Source organism: Tyto alba, unplaced genomic scaffold (genome assembly GCF_018691265.1).
Source record: "Tyto alba isolate M040663 unplaced genomic scaffold, T.alba_DEE_v4.0 Super-Scaffold_33, whole genome shotgun sequence".
NCBI lineage: Eukaryota > Metazoa > Chordata > Aves > Strigiformes > Tytonidae > Tyto > Tyto alba.
In genome coordinates, this window is record NW_024881308.1 from 11774869 (window position 1) to 11799478 (window position 24610).

The following is a 24610-nucleotide window of genomic DNA, read 5'->3' on the forward strand; positions in this document are numbered from 1 at the left end:
TAAAGCTGCGACACCTGATCTACTCAAAAGAAAACAGAATTGTACACACACACACGCACACACGGACCGAGCATGCAAATACACTGGGAACCAGCTACAGCTTCACGGGAAAAAACACGTTGTGGCAATACAGAGGTTGGCCTGTTATTCAAGAAGGCTACTTAACAAGGAAGGGGGGAAACCCACACAAATATAAAAATCTGAAAATATTAATTTTCCAATATTCAAAAATAAAATAGGAAGAGCTTTTGAAATTACATTGTGTTGGCAAACTCTGATTTTTGGGTAACAAAGCAAAAGGTGAAGGCAAATTTTCCAAAGTATTGTAAAATTTATTGTATAAGTATTGCAGCTTTTAGAATGACATATAATTGCCACTATCGGTTACTGTTACACAATAAGCGTTTACAACAGATTTTTGTAAATTGGCATCAGAGTACATATTCATACTAAAACAGCAAAATATAGATAAGTACTGCATTGCATGTGCTGTCAATAGTTTACATAAGTTTAAACTTGAACAGAACTCAGGATACAGGACTGCCTATAACAAACTCCAAAGCCAAAGCAATGCAACTGGAAGTTTAAGAAAATATTAATACAATGAAATGTGTCTATAAGGCAGGCAAATTAGGACTTTAATGTTGTCCTTCATGAGCTTCTATAGTACAGCAAAAATTTGAAGCACGGTTTCTGGAAAACTTTTTTTTTTTGTTGCTTTGTGTTGTACATAGAAAATCTCTGAGCAATACAGAGACAGAAGAGATTAAAAATTCATTCTGTTCTCACCTAGCACTGTTGATGCTACACATCTGGATTCAGTCTTTTCCCGATCCTTAGTAAAAATGTTGGGCTTTTATTTATTTTTTAATATAGCAGTTAGTGCAATTTTATAGTTCAATACACATACAAAAGGGTGATTCTCCAGAAAAAAATTGAATTTCCTTATACCCCCACTTAAGATAGAATGAATTTCATAACACTTATGGAAACAACACACTAGATTAGTAAAGCTGAATCTTCAAACTGGTGAAATAGAAGGTTGTGAAGGGAACGCAAGTTTTACCAGTGTCAGCCCCAAATGAAATCGACCCTTCCTCACCATCCTGGTTGACAAAGCCACGTTCCCACTCTAGGCCATTAAGATTTGGGGGTACTTTAAGGATGCTGTTTGCCGTACTGTAAGCTAAGAAACTCTGTAAGATTAACAACCCCTTTAAAGCTAACGTGACTCTTAAAACTTTGAGCAAAAAGGCAGGCTAGGACAAGAGGTTGCTAAGCATTAGCAATGCCTTGTTTCTTCTGTATTTGTTTAAAAATAAATCATACTTAAGGGGCCTGAATCTCTCTGCTGGCAGCTGCAAGACGCTAGACTCCTATGGAGCAGGACTGCAGTGCAGCTTCTAGTACAGTTCTCTCCTGAGCTGCATGAAGGCCAGAAGGAAACGAGTAGAGACGTCAGCAAGGGTGTGCAAAGCAAATTCTCTGCCTTGGTGGCAATACAGGACACGGGAATTGGGAAGAAATGGACCCCGAGGCAAAAAAGTAATATTAAATAGTAATAATAATAATAACAATAACAACAACAACAACAATAATAATAAAAAAGAACAGACCATTATTTCTAAACACCCATTCAGAACTTGGAGTTGATCTGGGCCCCAGATCTGGTATCTGCACTTGAAATACACAGTTCTTGGGACTGCAAAGCAGAGGGATGGACAGAAGACAAAAGGTGACAACTTGGCTCCGCTGAGGTGAACTCGAGTTGCACCCACTGCCTGGGACTTGGGGCTCCCCTCCCCGGGGCTGCAGCTGCTCCCCAGGGACCTCCACTGGCAGTGGGAAAGGTGGCAGCTTGGTTTTTGTTTGTGCATGGCATGGGCTGAAAGGCATCATTTGCAATAGAATTTTGGTGTTGATGAGCCACCCCGTTTCACACTCATTAAGTTCCCCGAACTAGAGAAAGAGGTAAATGAAATTGGACCCAGGAACTCAACAAACTGATCACTCAACTGCAAATGCTTGGGGTGATGCTTGAGAAACAAAAGCTCACACTGGGAGTGGATGGGGGAAGAGCGAAAAAAAATAGGGAAAAAACCCAGAGAATTGGCTGAAATTTTGAGGACTTCAAAGCATGAGAGCTGGGTTCAATTGCACTGCATTTTTAGACCCACTCCCACTACCTCTCCGCGCCTTTCCAGACCCTACCCGCCTCCCTGACCTCCCTACGGGGTTTGGTGGCCAGGTGACACCACACGACAAGACAATCCTGTTACTTAACAACCTCCGATCCCCACACCACCTCCTCTGTCACTGCTCAGTTTTAAATGTGTGATGCATATTCCACCCAAAACCTGCTGAGGTAACCAGTTTTTTTGTAGCAAACAAACTAGTTCAGATCACAGAACAACACCCTCCCCTCCCACCCCCACCCCCCCAAAAAAACCCCCAAACAACAAACCCCAACACTATTCACGCATTTTGGCTCAAGAGGGCAGTAGATATTATATTTCAGTTTCTCTTTTGGTTGGTATCTCATTTACAATATCCACCACAGTTTCCTACCTCCCCGGGTAGGATAATGTGCATAAACGTGTTCAAGTTCCCTTACAGACAGTGGGGGAAGAGCAGCGGCAGCGGGAGCAGCCGGCGCTGCCCGGAAAGGAGGGACTGGAAAATGAATGCAAGGTCCAAAGGAGCAAAAGACCAGACGCTGGTTACTTGTGACGTTAAGGATGATTTTGTTTTCCCCTCTCTAAAAAGGGAGGGTCACTGTTTCTTTAATAAGGCACTAAATAGACATGTTACATAAAGGAAAGATACATTTTAAAAACTCGTATAAATTCATCAGTTTTGTACCTTTCATGACAAACTAGATTTATTCCTTTGCATTACCTTTTTTTTTTTTTGTGGCTTTTTTTTTTTTTTTAGGTCATCAAAATTTAGGTTACATGACTGTAAAGCTATGAAGATTTAAAGAGCTGTGGAAAAGCAGTTTGAAATATTGAGAAGGTACAGGACTATTTCTAGGCAAAAATTAAAAAAAAAAAGGCAAATAATAATGATCAAACTTCAAGTTCAGCTATTCATCGTCTTCTTTAAAATATATATAAATATTGTTCAAATGGTCAGAACTTCAAAACCGTTCTCATGGTGGTTTTTTTTTCAAGTAATAGAAAAGTTGCTTAAAAACAATAGTTATTGCCTTTATATCTTTCATTTATGTCACTCTACTAGATAGCATCCTGCAGAAAATGAAATCACACCTCCTTGTAAAATCTTCGCTCTCTGTGGTTCCCCTACCGACCCCTCCTTGCGCTCAGAGAGATGCTCTCCCAGCTGGGGAGACGGGACCCAGAACAGGTTTTTTCCCTTTTGCTTTCTCTCTCGCGCTCTCAGGTTTCTCACGCGCTCACTCCGTCACATACAAATTCACCGCGAGGGTAAAACACCTACCAGACACCTACGCAGTATAAAATTGTAAACAATAGCATAGTAAGACAAAATGCTTCCGAAACCAAGATAAATTAAAGACACACAACACCCGGCGAGCGGGAGGGCAGGTGGGACCGTGCTGCTGTGGATGAGGACATCTTCAGAAGAGGTAAAGGGGGTTTGCTTCTAAAGCATTACGCGTATTTCTTTAGCCGTTAATTAATACATCACAGGAGTAGATTAATTTCCATCTACTGTACCTGATGCCTCTTTAGCTAGGATAATAAAGTAAAACATAGCAATGACCAAAGGCAGCCTGGGGGACAGCGGAGCTGCGAGACACGGCTGCACCTGCTTATCCCACATAGAGGTTTGGGAGGTTAATACAAAAGGAAAACGGCTTTCACCACCACCACACTTCTCAGCTCCTACTTTCAATGAGATACTTAAACCCCAGCTGAAAGGCAGCCAGGGGTTACGTTACCATTTACTCACATAAACTTCCATAATCACCGCTTTAGCTCCAAATAGGGCCCTTCAGTTGAACATTGAAAGAAATAAACCAAAAAACACTTTGTTCCTTCAGACACAGAAGTTTATTCTCATCCCCACCACCCCCCTCCAAAAAAGTTAGAGGTTGTCCAAAAAAAAAAAAAAAAAAAAAAAAACCAAGTAATTTTTGTCTGCTTCAGTCATTACTGACTCTCAGAAGCAGGGATTTTTTAGTTTACCTTTTTACTCCAATAATCCTACTGGATGACATACAAACACACACCAACTCCTCTTGCTTTGTAGGGAATGTATAAAGCCGTGACTGTCGGCGGCCACGCGCAGGGACTCTGGAAATTAAGGATTTGCATAAGATGCAGTCTCGCTCACCGCTCCTCCCAGGGCTGGCATCTCCACTTCAGCGTTTTTCCACCCCCTTCCAGCTACTTTGTTCTTCACTTCAACATATATCCCTTAACAGGTTCATGGTAGACACGATAGAGGCTTTGACCAACACAAGCACTGACATATTTATATTAAAAAATAGTGCAAAATTTCAACATTTATATAAATAACTCTAAACCCCTGCTTTTGATTTTTTTTTGTTTTTTGTTTTTTTACAATGTAATACACGCTTTTTGAGTTGGCACTCAAAAAATTGCCATTTTTCTTCTAGTTCAGAAAACAACTTTTTTTTTTTTGAATAGGCCTCTTCTAATACAAAAATACTCCTGCTCCTTACACATACACTTTCTCTTATTTTTAATATATATTTATATATTTATATTGCAGATCTTTAAACAAAATGTTTTTTGTGCAAATATTTTGTCTTTAAAGATAAGTGAAATAATCAAACAAAAAAAAGCATTCACACACAGCTCAACTAGAAACAAAAAAAAAAAATGGGACTACAGTTGATTTTTTTTTTTTTTCCTTTTTAAACATCTAGACACAGCTCAATAAAGAAATGTTTTTGCAAGCTTGGTAGGCTTGTGCATTCAGACCAGACATAACAAGTAAATATTTATACATGGAGAGATGGGGAAGGGCTTTTTTTTTTTTTTCTTTGCTCATCTTCCTCAACTCTCTCTCTCCTTTTTCTTTTAACGAGAAGTGCAGAGTGTTCTTTACTTTCTTGCTTTTTTCTTTTTTTTTTTTTTTTTTCATTTTCTTTTTTTGATTTTTTAAATTTTTTTTTTTAAAAGGGGTGCCCTTTTTGTTTCTCTTTCTCTTTGTTCCACGCAGTTGTGCTCTCAAGGCCATTGATTTGTGAATGATGGAGTCTGCTGCCCTCCAAGATGGAGGGCATCCCGTTGTTGTTCTGCTGGTGCTGGTAAAACGTCGACCCGGGGTAGTGCCCTATCACCTCGCTGTACGTCGGCGGTGGTCCCTCCATCCTACCATTGCTCCCGTAGCAGGTCGCGCTGATGCCAGAGTTACTGCTGGGGGGGCACGGCCCCCCGTACACGGAGTTATCTATCAAGTCACTGTCGAAGATGGTTCTGTTGGGGGGTGCCCGGACCGACTCTCTGTTGAGCTCCATTTGCTGCTCGGGGTCTCGCAGCTGCAGCGTGCAGGGTCCCTGGTACGGGGGGGGCTCCTCGCCGTCCGACAGTGAGATGGTGGGTGGCAGGTCGATCTCGTGCTGCATGTAAGGGTAGGTTGGCTGGAATCTGTTAAAGCGGTCCCTCTGCAGAAAAGATGGCACTGCCAGGCGGTCGCTGGGTCTCGGGGTGTAGATTTGCTGCTGAAAGGGAGGTTTAAAAAAAAAGAAAAAAAAAAAAAAAAAAAAAAAAAAGAGGGAGAGAGAAAGATGGCGAGAAATGTGAGACGCTGCAGCCCGGGACAGCAGTAAAGGCAGCAGCACCCGCACCCGCGTCGCTCTCACCTCTGTTATTCCGTTCCCCGACACGGTGCTTTCCGAAGGCCACAGGCTTCCCTCCTGCATTGGAAAGGAGAAGAGAGCGTGGGGTGAGTCTGGCTGCCAGCGGTGCTAAACCTCCTCCCGTGAACGGCTCCTGCCAGTTCATCCTGCGCCAGAGCCCAGGTGAGTTGCGGCCGTCCACGCGTCCCTGCCCCAGCTGCAGAACGCACAGCGCGCACCCCCTTCTAAGCAGGACACCAGCTCCAGGAGGGCACGAGCGATCCTCATATGTGCTGGGCATCATATGGGTATACATGCTAAGGGTATTAGCATATTACCACTGAAAACAACACTTCTGATTGAAATTTCCCTCCATTTTCACCTCCATTTATATTTAATAGATCACTTGCAGAATGAATGATGAGAACGACACCAGCAAACAACGCTCTCCCATTTGCAGACTTCCCCCCTCCCACCCACACCCACCCAGCATGTTTCTCTCCCTGGTTCAAACATGCCAGAGGAGTATTTTTCAATTTGTGATCCATAAGCCGTGGGTGATTCACAAGACATCAGAAAATGCTCCATGAAATAATGACAGGATTTTTTTAAAAAGAAAAACCTCACACCCACATTCTGATGCACACAATCAAGGAAATCATGGGAAAATAAAGATAATAAGTGAATAACCAAATGTTAAGCCTAATTTTGATTCGGCTAAAAAAATTTAAAAAAAAATCTGTAGCAACAGGATAATTCTAGAGTATTTTTCCCCCAAAAGGATAAGTCATCCTTGGCTTAGACTGAGGAACTGTGGTCTAGAGGCTTCCTTACACTGCAAGCATCACCCTGATCCTGCAATCTGAACCCAGGCGCCAGCAACCCCAGGCATGATAAAGCCACAAGCCAATTTCCCCCAAACCATAAGATTAGTTTACAATTCATGATCAAAACAAACAAACAAAGGTTCTTCTAATTTTCTGGTGATACTCTGAACGTACACAGTTCACCCTAGACACTTTTGCCTTAAGAACTAAAATATTTAAATATTGCTAATATTCACACATAGCAACATCCATCCGGCAGGCAGGACTGGAGGAAAACAAGCCAGAAGGCTCATAATTATAACCTGGAATAGCTGGTACTTCTCAGTTCCTTGCAGGTGAATCTTCAGTTCTGGCACTAACAAGTTAGGCACAGGCGGAAGTATTTACCACCAGTAGAAGAAAAAAATGCCTAGTGGGTTTTTTTTCTGACCTTTTTCCCTTTAAGATGCCCCATCCAAAGGCCATTCTTGGGCGCAGCCTCTGCAGCAAGGCTCTCCAGATGAGCAAACCACAAGCTTTCCTACTATGAAAATACCTATTTCTAGAATAACTGCAGTGGTGGTCCGGGCAACCCAGTGCCACGGTGAAAGCCTGTAAAAAGCTGCAATGGCACCGCAGCAGCACAGACACCTTCGCTGATCAAGTTTGAAGGGATTTTGCCTGTCTGATGGTCCCTGGACCTCTGCCAGCTGTGAAGCACATCTGGCCTTATACCAGGCTGCAGCATGCAAGGGAAAACGTTGCTGCATACCTCTGCAGCTACCCCAGCAAGCGGCTGAGCAGCATCTCCGCTCCTGCGGGCTCAGAGCGACCAGGAACCCGGCCCCAAACCCTGCGCAGGAGCCGCAGCACCCGGCCATCCCGCAGCACACATCCGACTGCCCCAAATGCAGCACCAGTGTCGTGTTAAAATCTCCAAAGCAGCCACCCACTATATTCCTCCCTGCCTCTTCCCGCCCTGCCCCTTTTCTTCCTTATTTTCCCCAACTTTAAAATATAATTTTCTCTTGTGGCATCACATGTGGTATCAGATACGGAGAGGATCCCATCGGGTTCCTGTTTTTGAAGCACAGCTCTGCACATAAACCTCAAGGCAGTCCTGTTGCCAGTGCAAAGAAAACAGTGATTTATATGTAAATGAGATGGCCCAGATTCTTCTCACTTCTCCATGTTTTTCAGGGAGCATCTCCTTGGAGCAAAGGTTAAGTGCTGCAATACCAGTACCCTCCCCAGCTACAGCTGACGAATTCGCTGGCTGAGCTGTGTGCCGCAGAGCTGTTCCTGAGCAATGCAATGCCGTGTTTTAGACCATGTTTTATACAGACCTTGACACTTCAATATGCAACTGTTTACACAGGCATCGACTCTTTTGTTTGGTCCCTTTTACATGTATTTCTTGCCTGAAGGGATAGTTTACAGTCAAATTCCCCCAGCAGCCAAAAGACCCAAGAGGAACGCACCTGCCACAGATCAAATCCTCATCTCTAAGCCCCTGCTCAGCCACGGCGCTGACACCAAAGGGCACAGGGAGGGCTCCCAGTGCTGCCAGCCCTTCACCTCATCCCAAAGGACACCGAAGCAGCGGGCAGGAGCAGGAAGCGCTCCGAAAACTGTGTTTACTTTGCCATGCCCCTGTGGCAGACTTCCTGAGCAGCGAGTACCCCGCTACCTTCTGCTAGATGTTTTATATTTAACTTGGCAGTGGGCAGTGCCATGGCAATATCCCATCTGCTTCCCCCTTTCCCGGGAGTGATGTCAGCCGGCTCCCGCGAGGGCGGCTGCAGCCCGGCGCTTCCCGGCGCGCGGAGCATCGCAGCGCTCAGCTGGGGCTTCCCGCTGCGGCGGGCGATAGGGAGGGCACGTACGCACCCTGAAAGTGAGCTGCTACACCCCAAACATCCCCTACCCCTACGTACCCACTCACCCAAAGCCTGTGCCCGATATCCCAGCCAGGCGTTTAGAAGAAAAGCTCTGGCTCGGGCGTGAACTCATCCATTTGCACAGATGAGGTCCGGGAATGACGCTCCAGGCAACGTGAGGATGCAAGAGCAGCAAATCAGTAGAAACACCATTAAAATGGGAACCACAGAGAGATAAGGAGCAGACAGGAGACTCATTTTCTGTAGGAGCTGGATCTCTGCAGCTGTTATTAACCACTTCTCCCAGGACTCCCCAAGGGCTTGACCCGGACATGCTGACGTGCCCACAGCTGACCGACCACGAGCACACTCACCACTCGCCAGCACTGACCCTCTGCAGCCCACCTGGGTAACAGCTCATCTCTTCTAAAAACTCAATAGAGGGATTAAAATTGCTGGAAATGAGTAGTCAGAGGAGGGCAAAGCCGCAGAGACAGAACACAGACATACTTCTAGCCTTCGTGCTTCGGCCATGGGATGGCTGCACAGCCCCACCGAGCCAAGAAAAACTGCACTGCCCTGTGACGGAGCATCACCACTGTAAATCCTTGTTTTCAGGGCTCTCCTCACTCAGCCCTGATTTTCAGAATATTTAGGACTTGAATTTATCTCTACAATGGCTGTTTGGAAGGCTATGGTTTTCTGAAATGAAAGCTGAGATTCTGCTGTCAGATGAGCAATATGGCTGTAAAAGCCTCCACAAGTATTCCAGGGCTCACTGCAGAACCTAAAATTACTTTTTAATTTCTTTTTAGAGATCAATCTTTGACTTTTATAAAACTGCTTGTTTTAGTGATGTCAGAGAATTTTCTCTGTAAAGCTGTATGGTGCATATTAGGTCTCCAAGCTTTCAGAAGGACTTATATTCTCCATTTTGGGGGACAAAGATATGCTTAGAAATTGCTTTTAAACCACTTCTTCTTGGGGGAGCGGGATATCAGTGTTCCAAAGGTGCAGAGACAGTGTCATTATTATGCAAAAAACTTTTTAGTAGCATTTCTTAATTCTTAGTTCTGGAAAAATAAAAGGTACTTGTTACAAGGAGTCAGTTTAACTACAGCACGAACAGCGATGGAGAAACACATGACGTAATACAAGAATTCCTTGCTAGCAAGAACCACATTAAAAAAAAAAAACCTTTAGGGAAATTAATTTCTCCTTCAGTTGTAATTTTTGAGCTACAACAACAAAGGACAACTCCAGCAGACCTAGCAGCATCCTGACCATGGGATGAACTATTTTAATATTTCAAAAGATGAAAAGCATGTATGCAGCTCCAGTGCCTGTCTGCAGTCATGACAGCAAAATGAAGTTTGGGATTTAAAAAGCCCAACACCAGTTCGGTGCAAGTTTAATGGATTACATAAACCAGTATCCAGTTCATCGTAGCCTCTGCCTGTCAGCCCTCAGCACTCGTTTAGAGTGCTGGAGCTGCTTTCTACAAAAGGACATGCTGTGCTGAATCCAAAATGAGCTACCTTTAAGATCTTTATAATGATGGATCCCACTGTAACGAGCTCCCCACTTAGCACACGAGGGGCTTCTCTGTCCCATGAGGAGGGTGCTTGGGCCACAGGGAAGCTTGGCTGCTACTCCATCAATGTGGCAATCACAGCACAGACAGGGGCAGGGAGAAGGGGAAGAATTATAAAGAAGAGGGGGGGAAAAAAACAAACCAAAACGGCACATTTGCATTTCTTTCCTTAGCACCGAGAAAGGTTTTGAAGACTCTGCATCCTCACTGAGGTCTAGCAGAGGTGTGGAGGTAAACCTCTGCTGAAAAGCCGTTTAATTGCTGATGTGTCTGAGGCTGAATAAGTATCGGAGCTGTTTTAGTGTGGGGACTGGGACAAAAAATGGCTGGAAATTTTAGCCTGGTGAAATTGAAAAAATAAAACAAAATTTAAAAAAAGGAAAAAAGGGAGAAAAGGGCATTATTTTTTAAACAGACAACACTTTTTGATTAAACTTGAATTTCTTTTTCAATCTCCATGTGATTTTGTCTTCTCTTTCTGCGTTAGCCTTTTTTATTTTCTTTAAAAACAGAAAAGAACAGGCCACTTAATAAAACAGAAATTAGTATATTAAAATAAAAAACACTTGACCTGATATTTGCTTTGAAAATGAAAAATGAAACACTGGCATTGTTCAAGTAAAGCATTCTGGCCGTGATAAACCAGTAAAAAAATCTGAAAATGAGAAAACAGTCTTTCAGCTAATTTTAATAATTCATGTGCTCAGATGCCCACACTCTGCTACCATTGGGAGCGGGTGCACGGGAAGGTAAGAAGAGACATCTCATGCCTGTAACTCCAGGAGGAGTGGGGATACGTGTGGGGAGTGCAGCTCTGATCCCCACAGCAGGCAGGTGCTTGAGCGATCACCACCCTCGCACCGGCTGGTTTAACGCGGATCACGCGCTGCCGGCACTTTGATCTTGTTGCACAGCATCGATAGATGACCACGAGCTGAGCTCAGCACTGTGCCCCCCAGAGACTCGCTCCACAGCCCACAAAATGAAGGCTGGTTTAATTGAGCCTGGGGTTTGCACAGCTCTCCTTCCCATGGGGTGTCTTCCTCACTTCGGTACAGAGTGTCCGATAAGGGACCTTGGTCTGCTGTGGGTCTTGTGTGACAAAAAGTGCATCTATGGAGCAGAGGGACAGCCTGCACCCTGGGTGTCTGCTGGCTGGACAGCCTTCAACAGTGCTGAACTGAAGACTTATTAAATAAATGATGCTAGATATCTCTCTTAAAAAAAAAAAAAAAAAGGAAAAAATAGAAGACCAAAAAAAGAAAAAATATAGCAATGCCAGTATTTGATCTTTTTTCTGCAGTGAGCACGGATTTGATACAAGAGAGCATGGCCCCACACAGACCACCACAACACAGCACTGGTGTGCTCAGCCTGCCCTGGCAGCTGCAGAGGAGAGGGCGAAGCAGTGACCTTGAGGAAGCCCTATCGTTTAAAGAGCTTTAAGATCCTTCAGGATGAACGCTAAAAAGAAAAAGAATCAGTACGAGATATCCCTGCACTGAAGGCAGAGCCATATAGGCAGTAGTGAATAGTACATGCTCCCCCTCCAAGAAAAATGTGATGACCTTTCTCTATAGGTTCTTGTAAGTCTCTCCAAGCTGCTGCATTTGAGGAAACTGCATAAACTGACATCTGCCTCAAGGCTGGAGAGGCTCCCCCTTGAGTCCCTGTCAGACTTTCAATTAACACATTTCTCCTCGGCCTTTTATGAAGCCGGGAGACTGGGTTACACAGGGAACCTCTCAAGCATCCCCTGGAAACATTTCTGCTTGTCTGGCTGGCAAGTGTTTTCTGACCCCTCCACCACAGTAATGGCAGCACCACTGGTAAAATCTGGAAAAAGTTTTTTAGGATTTCCTATTCTCTTCAAGGCAGTCAGTAAGTTTTTATACAGTCATTTGAGACTCTCCAACTAGAGTTGCCAAGGGACTCAACAGTTTGGGGCTGTTAAAGGCAAGGCAAATGCACCCCAACCAGCTGAGAGTATGTGGTGGTTTCAGGAACAGGACAAGCCAAGAACAGCCTTGTGCCGTTACTTTACTGACATTGGAAAGCTCAGGGCAAAGGCAGAGGCTACAGCTGTCCATATATTACAACATACATCACCCTAAAGAGCCAGAGGTATCCCTAAAAGCCACCCCCTCATCCCCAGTAATGGAGAGGCAGAAGATTATGCCAAGACCCAACCTGGCGGGTGTCTCTTCATGCAGTGCCCAGTGGCACATGGGCAACCATGACCCAAACGAATGCCTTTGGCTTTAACTCTTCCCCAATGTCTCATCATGCGTCAAACGGCGCGGGACAACACGGGTTGCAAGAGCAGGGTGTGACTTACTGATGAGAGGTTCTCGTCTCTGCGCCTCCCCTGGCTGTGCCGGCTGATGAAGGATCGCGCAGAGAGTTTGTAGTGGTTCAGCAGACACGTGATCACCACCACCATCACCATCATCACCACCACGATTATGATTATCTGTACAAACTCCAACTCCGCTGCAAGAGAGACAGACAGACTTTAAGCCACCAGAAAATGCAGCATGTAATTGAGCACAAGAAGAATTAACGTGGCTGAGACACCTACAACACTGCTGCATCTTTCCCCCCTATAAAGTTCTCAAACATGCCTATGTGGGCTCTGCATGCTTTGAGACCAGCTACTTAATATAAAACTCATTAATTCACTTTTTCACTGCCACAGAAGAGTCTCTCAGAGGGATCGTTAAGCTACACTGCAGACAGGTCTTCCCAAAGCCCTCCCAGACACACTGTGCTGGATGCTTCCACTGCTGGGTACAACACCAGCAGCATCTTGGTGCTGAGCCTGCCTTGCTCGGGGCCACCGGGCCATCAGCCAACATAATTCATCCTAATCAAACAATTTAGCTAAATGCAAGTTAAATTTCTGCAATTCTCTTCCCATCACCCCCACTCTTTCCTCCAGGGAGACTGGACTGAAGTCTTCCTCAGCATACCCTCGCACCAGGCACACATCCCCGCTGTCGTGGGGGTCAGACAGCGGCACGAGGAGCCCGTGGTGTGGCACAGCACAGCAGGCACGGGTGCTGGCAGCCCCCCTCTCCCCGACACTGGCCCATCCGCCACAGGGCACGGGCAGGGAGACCTCCTGCTTTTCAGTGAGATGCCAGACGGGCGCAATGCAGCTGCCCACGGGGGCCACGTCCCAGAGCTCCAGACATCCCTCAGCTCAGGGCTCGGCCAGCTGACAGTGGCAGCTTGAGTGGCTTGAACTGGCATAAAGGAAAACTGCCAAAAATCCTCCAAACAAACAAGAACAAGCAAACAACAGACTATCCAGTTCACTCAGAGACACTTGGCAGGAGGTAGTAAGAAGCTGCTCCTAGGGTTTCCTAAGGAAATAATTCCTCACACCTCTCTGAGGCTAAGGAAAATTGAGCACTGAAGGCAAATGTAGCACTGCGGTCATTATTTCCATCCATTTGGCACCCAGAGAGCAGATGCCATCCCTGAACCTCTCGGTCGCTCCCCCCAAGCCCCCTCCTGCCAGCAGCACCCGGAGCTCGCCGTGCCCAGGACCACGCAGCAGCAACTCCAGTGATCATCGTAAAGGAGGGGCCAGACCAGCAAAATTCAATAATTCTGGGGATTTAAACTTTGTTTGCTTCTCAGTAGGGACAGCTATAAAATACAGTTTTGGAAAGCTGTGCCCTAAGCTATTGTGGATTTATCTATACAGACACATACATGTATATATCTGTAGATACACAGGAAGACCCATCATGCCTCAAAGGGCAGCATCACACCACTCATACCAGCTGGGGTGGCTTCTGCTGAGTCAGGCAAATTTAATTTTCCATTTAAAAAAGAAAAGTTTTCTCCTGGCAGGTGGCATTTAAGTGCCAGTAAAAGCAAATAAATGTCAAGAAAACAGTCCAGGTGGTGAGTGCTGCCAGTTACCTCGGAGCTCATTCTGCTAAACAGCAGCTATTTCTGCCATTGCCCAAAATGCTTAATCAGCTCTGCCCACCACCTTCAAAAAGCAGAATTATGCCTTGAAAGCAGTTAGATGTACGAGTGACTTGGAACCCCTATACTTACAGCACCCCTTCTCTACACCAGAAGATTGCGCATTGGGTGGAGAAGGATTAAAAGCCAAACATTGCAAAGGAGTTTCACCTTAAAAATGCTCTTTATCTAAAGGTATCTTCTTAAAAGAGCTCTGGATCTTTCACAGCAACCCCAGCAAGGTGCCTGAATGACATTGTGACGGGAAAAGACTGGAAAAAAAACACTTTCCCCAAAGAAGCAGCAGCACAGATCACCCGTGGGAATGATGGGTGACCAGACCCAAGAGCTGCCATGGGTGCCCTGGGCTGGAGGAACAGGCTGAAACAGGAGCTTGCTTCTTCTGAACACAAATCAGATTAAACCAGACTCTCAAACACACCAAAACACAAAGGGTTGAGAAAAGAGGATGATGCAAAACCATTAAAAAAAAAAAAAAAAAAAAAAAAAGGCACATCTCTTCCCATGTCATCCCCACTATGTAGGAAAGTGTCCCTACATAGCCCAAAGGCACGTCCTAGTGCCAGCAGCACCCCGAGGCACTGGGAACACCCCCGCCGACCTCCAGTACCCAACCAGCAGGGTAAAGCCCTGGCACCCCAGCCAGACACAGGATGCCCCACAGCTCCCCTGCATGTTCTCCAGGTCATCCATGAAGAGCCAGACCCCAGGGGGGCACCAACCCAGAGACCCTCTGCCTCACCTACAGGTGGGCAGCAGAGCTCAGGAGCTGGAGAGCAGCCATCCAGCTTGGGTGCAGAGCCCGTTTTTTGCAGAATTCATTATACAAAAGAAAAAACAAAACAAAAAATACTCCAAGGTTTTTAGGAAGATGAGTCAATTTAGCCTCAAAATGCAGCATGTGCTTTGGCCATGGTAAGAAAACACAAAAAAAATACGAGGCCAGTGATGGAAAACTTCATTTTCTGTTAAAAGAGGTTATATTTCTGAAGAAAAACAAGACCAAGGTAGTTGTAGAGGAAAGTTCCTTTCCTCTGATGAGAGGTCCCTTAAACAAACCAAACCTTGCTAAATTGGACATGGTTCTCTGGTGACACAGATGAAGTTTTGGGCATCAGGGAGGGCTGCCCTAATTCCTTCCTAGGAGGGAACAAACACAAGACATGTCATTTACAAGCAACCTAAGCCAAGCTTCCTGCACATACATACAGACATATAACAAGCAGAGCCTGCAGCAGAAGAAAGGGTGAGAATTCCATCAGGATCTGGGACAACACACCAGCATCTCAACCATCCCCATCCAGCCCTGAATGCTGTTTATTCTGGCTCTGGGACCCCTGCAATTGGGATATTACAAAACAGTTGTCAAGAGGTGCAATAGTGAGGCACAGTACAATTACCAGAATGAAGGGGATGCTGCTTTCTGGCAGGGATGCTCCTCCTGCCCCATTCCTCCCTCCCCATGTTCTCCCGAAACTGGTCATCTGGCTGGGCTGGACCCCCCCAGGGGTCACAGGGCAAGGCCAGGAGGTGCAGGCCCTGTTCGGCCACACATCGTGCCTTGCTCTTCAAACTCTAACTTGGGTTATTTCAATGTGTAGTCTAGTCTCATGTCACAAAAATCACACTGGTGTTATCAATAGAAGAGTGATTTTAGTACCTCATTTTATGGGAGGAGGGAGAAAAATTAAGCTTCAAATTAAGATTCTGTAAAAGGGTTTGGTGAAAGGTGTCTGAACGACAGAACCTGATCAGCTTCCCCTATTTGCACTTTGGCCTTTTCACAGCAATGGCCTTGCTCTTCTCCAATCTCCTTCGCTAGTGTGGAAAAGCAAACAGCTCAACTACTGCAGCAGAAGCACATCCACCCTTGTCCTGCAACACAGACAAGGGCTCCAACATTTAGGTAGCATATATGAGATATGTATCTGCCCCCATGTTGTCTTTGGTGGTGCTGCTGAAATTAAAATTTCTTCCCAATGCTGTATGTATACATGAGGAGGCCAAACCCAACCCAAACATCTTCCCCCTGCACCAGCAGCTCAGGGAAGAGTAAAGGGCACACAGTGCCCCGAGTTTCGCTTCAGCCCAAGTCCAGCCTGCGAGGAGCAGCAGAGCCTCACACTGACTAGGAGCAAACACACCAAGTACTTGAGATCAGCTTTAATCCCAAGAGCATTCACGTTGCCCGATCTGGCCTTTGGAAAAAATAAAATAAAAATCAAACCAAACCAAAAAAGTCCCACACTCAATTTGTGCTTTTCAAGTTTCAAGAGACTCATACCCACTCGAGGCACCAAAGTTTCTGCCAACTCTCCCTGTGTTTTAACTTGTCTTCATATGCTTCATTTGCAGAGAGGGGGGGAAACGCAACACACTGGAAAGCTGGGTATACTCGGCAAGATTTTATCCGAGCAGCTCAGTCAAGCTAATGAAGAAAGATCATTAAAAACCCAAACTTTGAGTTAATACATTATTATACAAGTGCAATTCAGCTGCTATGCTAATAAAAAGCCTTTGGGGAATGAAAAACAAGCCAAACTGCAAAGCACATAATTTATAATTCTATTGGTATTCTTAAAAAAGCACGCACAACAACACAAGGAAAAAAAAAAACTCAACACATTTTGTATTTGGCTTCCTAATCATTGTCACTTTTCAATTAGAAGAGACCTCATTCCATTTCTCTCTGTAATTTTCCCCAAGGGAAGTGTTATAAATGCACTAGGCTTTACAAGATGGGCATATTCAGCCTCCAAATGCAAAGTAAGGTCACACTAATTTAATTTTGCATAATTTTTATTCCAGAATACGTTTCAAACTAACAGGTTCAGACATCACATTTAAGTGACACAACCTGCTTTTCTGTATTTTCTGTCTAGACGCTGCAGCTTTGGGACTCAGTCAGCATGCGTGCAACTGTTTTGCAACTAAGCATTTTTCCCCCAGATTCTCACAATCCTAAAACTGAATATTCGTGATCAAGTAAAATCACTTGTCACATCCCACTCTTCAAGTTCATTACTCACTTGCCACTTTAAACCACATGTGGCCTTGAATAAGGGCTTTATAGTAGATTATAGCATTATACTAATGAATGATAGGACACTGCTTCCCAAAGCCCACGAACTCTGCAACATTCAAGCTGTGGCCGCCCTCCTGCTCAGTGGGCTTTTTGGAGGAAGGCAGCGTGTGCCCTTGCTGTCCACACTGGCCTGCTGCTTGGCCACTGAGATGAAAAGGCTCTAAAGTGTCTGAAATTTATAAAAATGGCAGCTGGTGCCAATGCAGAAGCACCTCACCAGCAAGGCTGCCGGGGCGCCTGGCCCCGCTCCTCTCACCAGAGACAACGCTCATGGCTCGACACAAGCAGCTGAGGAAAGGAGCATCTCAGGGCTTCCTCAAGTGCCTATGAACAAAAAATTTGGCACCCACAGGTTTAAAATCCATTAATATTTTTGCAAGAGAAGAGACCTATTTGAGTCAGCGGTGACACTGGGAGCACTGTGCCTCTGCACACGCACACACAGTTCAACGGCCGCAGGGGAGGTGAGGCTATGATATACTTTAAATGCATCTCCTTACTTTTTACAGCTATACTACAGTTCATAAAATGCTTACTATAAACTTTATTAATGCTTTTCCTTCCACATAGAGTATCACTGCTGAAGACAAACACTCGAAAGCACTGGCAAGTATAAAGAGGAAGAAAAAATAATACACCTGCGTTTTGCTGTAATGATTACAGGTACTCAAGTTATCATTTACAAATGGACAAAACAGTTTTCAGACAAGGTCTCAGTCAAGATGACGTTTATTTTCAGCTGGCTAGAATACCCATCTGCAGGTCAAAACAGTTATCTTTAAGCTTCGATTACAATTTCTACATATATTGGAATTGCTTATCACGTGAGAAGTGATGAGGAGAAGTGAAATTATTCAGGAGATAATGGCTAAACTGAACAAATGTAGCTGCACTAGCCACAATTCTGAAGAAAAAAACATTAAAAAAAATACACCAGTCATCATAAATTCTGTGGTACACTGTGGTAAAACCCAAGTCTGTTTTGCTGATACAAAATTAAAGCAAGCAGAGAATCCCCTGCAGAATACTACTGTGCTTCTCCTATGTTCACTTTCACTTCCTCTGGGGTATTTTTATCATTAAAACCCCCTTAGTTCTGTCTTGAAAGATGGCTGGGACAGTTCAAGCACAGTAAGTCCAATCACAAACTCACACAGACTATCAAAAATATGCTCTTAAGGGTGTGGAGAAAAAACTTCTGCTTCTGGTGGACATCAGCCCGGTGTGAGGCAACCCAGCACCCTGCTTCACACCAGACAGGATGAGATACCTCCTGAGCAAGCCTTGCTGTTGAAAGTTAATGGCCCATCAGTTAATTTTTTACCCAGGACACATGGAATATGTACCTCAGCTTCTGGATGCTCCTGTGACAGTCCCTCAGCATCAGAGCCCCATTATCCCTCATTTTATTTGCATTCTTTGGGAAAATACATCTGAAACTGCGTTTTGAGTTTGCTCCATGTGCCTGACAGAGAGGAGAGCTGGTAACAAGGGCAGGCAAAGCCAAAGCTTTCAGTGTTGGGCGCAGCCCCACCACTATGGGGAAACTTCCAACATTGTCCCAACATCTGCAATAGCACACATCACAGAAAAGGCAAAAAAGTGCGTTTAAAACAAAAGCTTAACTCCAGCAGTTTCCCCTAATCTAGAAACTGCGAATCTGAGTAGTAGAAGAATCCAAAAGGAAGTGAGTAAGAGTCAGGGAGGATAAAAAGCGGCTGAGAACAATACAAATTCTGCTATTTCAGAAGTTTCAAAGAACTGTGGAAATAGCATTTCCCCCTGAATCACCACTGTGCTGTCACTGCCCCATGCGGGTACCCGCTCCCAGCTGCCGGGCTCCTCGCAGGGCAGGAAGGTGTTTGACCCGGCCTCGGGTCCCAGCCCACCACAGCACAAGGACCATCTTCAGGAAGACCCTCCACAAACACCTGCAATCCGTGATAAGAGAGTCCTTGTCTATGCTGGGACATTACTCTGCAACCGAGCTGTAGGGAAATTTCCAGACTGGCCATTTTCCACCATACATAGGGACTATTTTTAATTAAATGTCACTTATGTTCCCAGAGAAGCATCCTGTAAGTGCCTAATGCAAAAATCAAAGAACCCCACACCACTGCATACTGTGCCTTCACCTCTGGTCTTCACTTTCTCTGACACACTTACAACTTTCACACCAAGACTGAATGCGATAGTTTTGCACAGAGATTCCTCCTGCTGCCTCAATAAAATGGGCAGAAACAGACTGATACTTTTCCAACTTTGCTGCTGAAGTGCAAAGAGATGTAATCAGCTCTTGTGCAAACCTGGGTAGCATCCCTCTAGCCTCCAGAAGATGTAGGCTAAGGATGAATTCCAATGGCAGGTAGCTTGAGCTCCCTGGCCCCATCCTGCCCCTGCAGCACCCCTGACCACCCCAGCAGCACCTGAAGGTGCCCATGCAGGGTTTTAGAGCAAGGCTTTGCCCACAGCAGTGGGCCTACCACAGCCTCCCTTCTCACTCAAGATGCAGAGACATAGCCTATGGATGAAGTCAATGCACAGATATAGGGGCTGGCGGTGAGGAATGATGTAATTAAGGTCCCTGGGAAGCTAAAAAGGGCAAGTAGCTGGAGCAAAGCTTGGCATGGGAGATGCACCACGGTGAGGCAGAGAAGCGCTCACCCTGACCCCAGGCACCTAGATCAGCTGCCAAGCAGTGAGCCCAGGCTCCCAGCCCACCCACTGCAGAGGAACAAAGTCTTTCCCTGGGTCACTGAGACCAGGAACGAGACCCAGCTCTGGCTGAGCCTCGCTGAGGAACCCCATCCCTCCTGGGACTGCAAGAGCACGGCCCTTGGTGCAGGCATGGAGACCTAGAGCTCAACAGCAACAGGATGCAATTACTGGGAACAAACATATTGACATGAACGGGAAACCCACTGCACAGGGCACCCGAGGCCTCTGCCACCAACCAACCCTTGGCCTCCTGTGGGGTGGCAGCAGGATACCCGTCGGCACCGTGCAAAGAGCTGGGCAATGCTTAGAGAAAGCAAAGCTGAGAAAAGCATCTTGCTTTCTGCCCCCAGACTTGCTCCAACTATGAAGCAGCACTTTCTGCTCCTCGCCATGCACAACCGCTCCATGGAATGCCTGTGGTTATTTACGGATCTTGGTTCACGCGGGTGACTCAGCACTGTGATTCAACAGATTCCGGCTGAGAGCCCACGACAACGTGGAGTAGAGCACCTTGGGGGGACTGTCCTGCACCAGCACCCAGTGAGTGGCACCAGGCTCCAGCACAGACCCCGGGGACTGGGGACAGTCAGGCCACGTATGGTCCTGAAGCTTATGAAATCTGTAAATGAATTGCTGCCTACCATTGGCTAAATATGGTGGCACTGTAATGTCACACCGCATGTCCCGGCTTCTTCCATAATCTTTGGGGATTTAGGGTAAATTCAACTGACTGCAATGCTCTGCCCTCCATGCACAGCCACCCCCTACACACCCCAGAAAGGAAGATCCCTACACACACATACATGCGAAGTCTTTTCAGCCATGGCAAAATTAACTGGATGAATTAATGAAAAGTGTTAGAAATCTGCAGCAAGCACTTTCATCCCTGATTTTCCATTAACACCTCCAATATCCACAGAGCTGCCCTGGCTGCGTGACTCAGAGCAAGACGCAGCAGAGATGTACACAGCCCTGACTGCAGTTCCCTCTCCTCCCAATTTTCTCATCTTTTCATCCACCCCCACCCTTGGGCATCTTCTGTTTGAACAGGTTCCTTGTAGCCCTTGATGGCAGACCTCTAGTTACATAAAAAAATCATGTAAAAGACAAATAAAGGTATAGCTATGTTTTGACTGAGCATGTGCAGATGAGGCTATTCAAGAGTAATCAGGAAGGTGGTAGGGAGAAATGGAAGTCAGATTCAGACTGGTGCTGGCAATGATTTGAAGCTTGGAGCTGAAGAGCATCCTGTTCAAAAGCATCCTTCCTTCCTGTCCATGATTCCCTGAATTCTGTACTTACAAGCTTCGTGGGACACCGAGTAGGGATGCTCAAGGATTTCAGCCAAGAACAGTTTCAGGCCAGTAACCTTAAGGGCTTTTCAAGAAGCCTGTGCAGCTCCTCAAAGAGCAAAGGGAAAACAAGTATTGGAATAGGGGCAGACCAAGGTCTCCCTCTTCCAGATTCAAGAGGTGTCTACCGGGATCCAAAACCTGGGCTGCTTCATTGGCATCCAACAGCAAACATCCTTCTCAGCTGCTGATCCAGAGGTCCCTGCCTGCTCCCCTGCGCACCCAGAGACTTTGACAGGCAGAAGGATATGACCCAGTATTTTCTCCAACAGACCTGGGCTGCCGTCTTTGCACGAAACTTATTGCTGATGGGTAAGCAGAGATACTGCCCTAAACTAGAAGTGATAGGTCTGACTTTCAGCTGTTCTCAGCAACCACATCTCCAGCCAAAGGCAGCAGCAAGGGCAGGGGCTTGGGCACCAGCAGGCTGCAGAGGAGGAAGAGGAGTTGTCAGCTACTTGACAGCCCAACCTGCTCCCCTCTCTAGCCTACGCTGACATTTCAGAGCACTAGAGCCTTAGCAGTGCCCAGAGGCACCATCGAGTACAAGGAGACACACAAGGACAGTCCTTGCCACAAACAGCTGAGAAGCTACCTTTCATGCCCCAATAATTAGGGCACAAAAGAAGTCCTAATCACTTTTGGAAAATGAAAGCTAGGGACACCCTGTACCGTCTTGCCTTACACATATCGACACGGCATCTTTTGCAAGCAGAGAACCTGAAAGGCCAGAGCTGACATTACTGAACTGGACTGCAGCAGGCCTGGACCAAAGCAGTGTTCACAGAGCTGGCCTGAGGTCTGCCCAGTGCTTGTGCTCAGTTTAGAGCCTTGCTTGCCCCAAGAGCTTGTGTTTGTGCCTGCTGGCTTAGAGCATGCTTCTGGAGTGCAAGTGATAGATGTTAAAGCAAAATTTGCGCACACTTTGGAGCAGCATGTGGCTCCCTGGACCCAGCCTCCTCAGGACCCGAGGGTTAAACTCGGCAGAATCGAGTGTAGCCGGTGTGGTTGTTATGCCAGATGCTCATCAAAGCCTCTGTAAAAGGATGTGGGTTAAGAGATGTAGCCAAAGAGTGGACCTCATTTTTTCTACTCAAGGCTAAAGAATGTGAATTAGAGAAGACCTATCTGAATCTAGTCACCCTTCCAAACTACAATTCCAGTAGGGAATAAACATACAACTCCTCAGTGAACAGCTGTGGGGGGCTCGGACTCTGCAGCACCCCGCAGGAGAAGCAGCAGGGTCAGCACTGGGACCATGTCTGACCACAGCCCCCTGCCCTCCCCTGTTCATACATACAGCATGGAGGAAAATACCCTGGCACAGCAGCAACACCGCCCAGCACGAGTGGTTCTGCCCTGGCCAATCCTTCCCAGCCGGGCTTGGAAAAGAGACATGCCCATTATGCTAAACATTACATTTGAACTGCTCTAATTTAAGCAAGAACCAAAACAGCTCCAGGCAACAGCTGGAATCCGAAGGCTGCCAGAGAGGGTGCAGCACTGAACACTGCTCCTAGTTTACAGAGGCCATTTCATCCACCAGATGCTGAGCTCCACTTGTTAAAGAGACCAATGTTCTCCCTCTCAGACTGTGGACAGGGAAGAAGAGATGAAAGAACAAGGAACTTCAGATGGCAGATTACTCACCCTCCACCACTCGTCTGTTAGGTCATCTTAGAAACAATCAGACCAGGCAAAGTCATTACCACTATATTCGTGCATTAGCATCTGCTACATTTATCTTTTAAATAATACCTCCATAAAACCACATACGAAGATCCCATCAGATTGTCAACAACTGTATTTATTTACAAGGCTACATGGGAAGTACTGGAGATATATACAGATTATGATCTTGATACTGTCACTGCTGGCACTAATCAGCAGCACCTTGAAGCTGGAGCTGCAGCAGCAACACCCAGGAATCAGAGAGCAGGATCAGGCCCCTGACAAGAGGCAGGACAGCTGGGAAGAACCTGCTGGATTTGGTCCTCCTTCATGCATCATCAGTACAGTTACCAGCTAAACTGCATTTCCAGAATCAACATGGCCTGTTCTGATGTAGCAAGCAGAGATACTGTCGTGTGAGCTAGTGACGGCAGGCTGAGAACGAGGCAGGAAGGCAGAGAGCTAGTGGGACTCAGAAAAGTAGACAGTTTTTTTTAAAAAAAAAACAACATTGCTGGAAAATGGGTGATGGTGCCCCAAGAAGTCATGTTCATAGTGTGAATCCCTGGGCTGTAACTGTGTGTTTAATATAATTTATTTTCTTCATTTGTCAACCCAAGTAATCAAGCATAACATCCTCTGAGTCACTGGCAAATGATGGCCTCATCCTGTACCCCCACCATGCTTTTTTTGTTTGTTTTAAAGGAAATGACCCCATTTCATGCTTATAGCCACAGAAGTATCAGACTTGTTGGGCCCCAGAAAATTTTTTTAGTCCTTAAAATACAGCAACTTTCCTGATCACAGCACTGTGCTTGTTCTTAAAAGGTGACCTTCCCAAGGTAGCATGGCCATGGTGGCAGCTGCGGGGAGCAGGACCTGCATTCAGGGGCCAGGAAAGGCAGGATCAGCACAGCAGCACTTGGCTTCTACATGGAAATTGCAAACGTGAGAGCTGGGATCAGCAGCTCTTTCAGCTGGGACACCTCCTGGCTCTGAGCAGAGACCTGTCAACTGCAGTCCTGTTTAGAGAAACTCCTAAAGACATTAACCAGCTCCCTCAGAGCAATGAGAACTAATGAGGTTCTTTGGGACACTCAGACTCTCTCAGATCTTGCATACACCAAGCCCTTCTCTGCTTTTTTGTGCCTATTTCTCTCATCCTCCTCTTCTCCAGGATTTTGAAACAACATATTTTATGCACAGTAAGCCTCAGCCTACTGAGATGACTGGAAGGAGTACCTTGCTTTTGAAGTTACTCCCAAGGGGAAGGACAGCTAAACTGGATTAAAAGCATAAAGTAATTTTGATTTTGCACTTATATTTTAAGTAAATTTGTTTGCTCACTAGAAAATGTTGAGCAAGGCTCACGGCCCCCACCAACATGAGAATGACCAGAGTATCTCCTGCTCCCTGGGAAGCAGCACGATGGCATCAGATCTGGACAATGTCTGGGGCTGGGGCAAGGGTAGCACATCACCCACCCTCCTGTACACAAGCATCCAGAGAGGGACATAGCAACAAGAGTTTACCATTTGCAATCATAAATAGCATGAACCAGGAAAAAAATCTACCAAAAAATGAGTGAAAAAAAATCAGTACACAACATCCAGATCAAACCCCGCCAGCCAACCCTGAAAGACCAAAGAGGTTTTGTTTGTCAGGGGTATTTCTACAGCTGGTAAAAATAAACACATTAATAAATAAG

General features: G+C 45.9%; 1 protein-coding gene across 3 annotated transcripts in view; it reads right to left on the reverse strand.

Annotated features, from left to right (window-relative positions):
- Positions 1 to 311: 311 nt before the first annotated feature.
- PMEPA1 (prostate transmembrane protein, androgen induced 1) overlaps positions 312 to 24610 on the reverse strand; it is a 52190-nt gene continuing 27891 nt past the window's right edge. For 2 of the 3 annotated variants that reach the window (XM_032982499.2, XM_032982501.2), the window contains 3 exons: positions 12410 to 12564; positions 5816 to 5869; positions 312 to 5674 (listed from right to left, as the gene is read on the reverse strand). In XM_032982499.2, the coding sequence (XP_032838390.2) occupies positions 5126 to 5674; positions 5816 to 5869; positions 12410 to 12564 (758 nt within the window). In that variant the 3' untranslated portion in view covers positions 312 to 5125. The remainder of the gene's footprint in view (positions 5675 to 5815; positions 5870 to 12409; positions 12565 to 24610) is intronic. The other variant, XM_032982500.2, reaches the window with a different exon arrangement.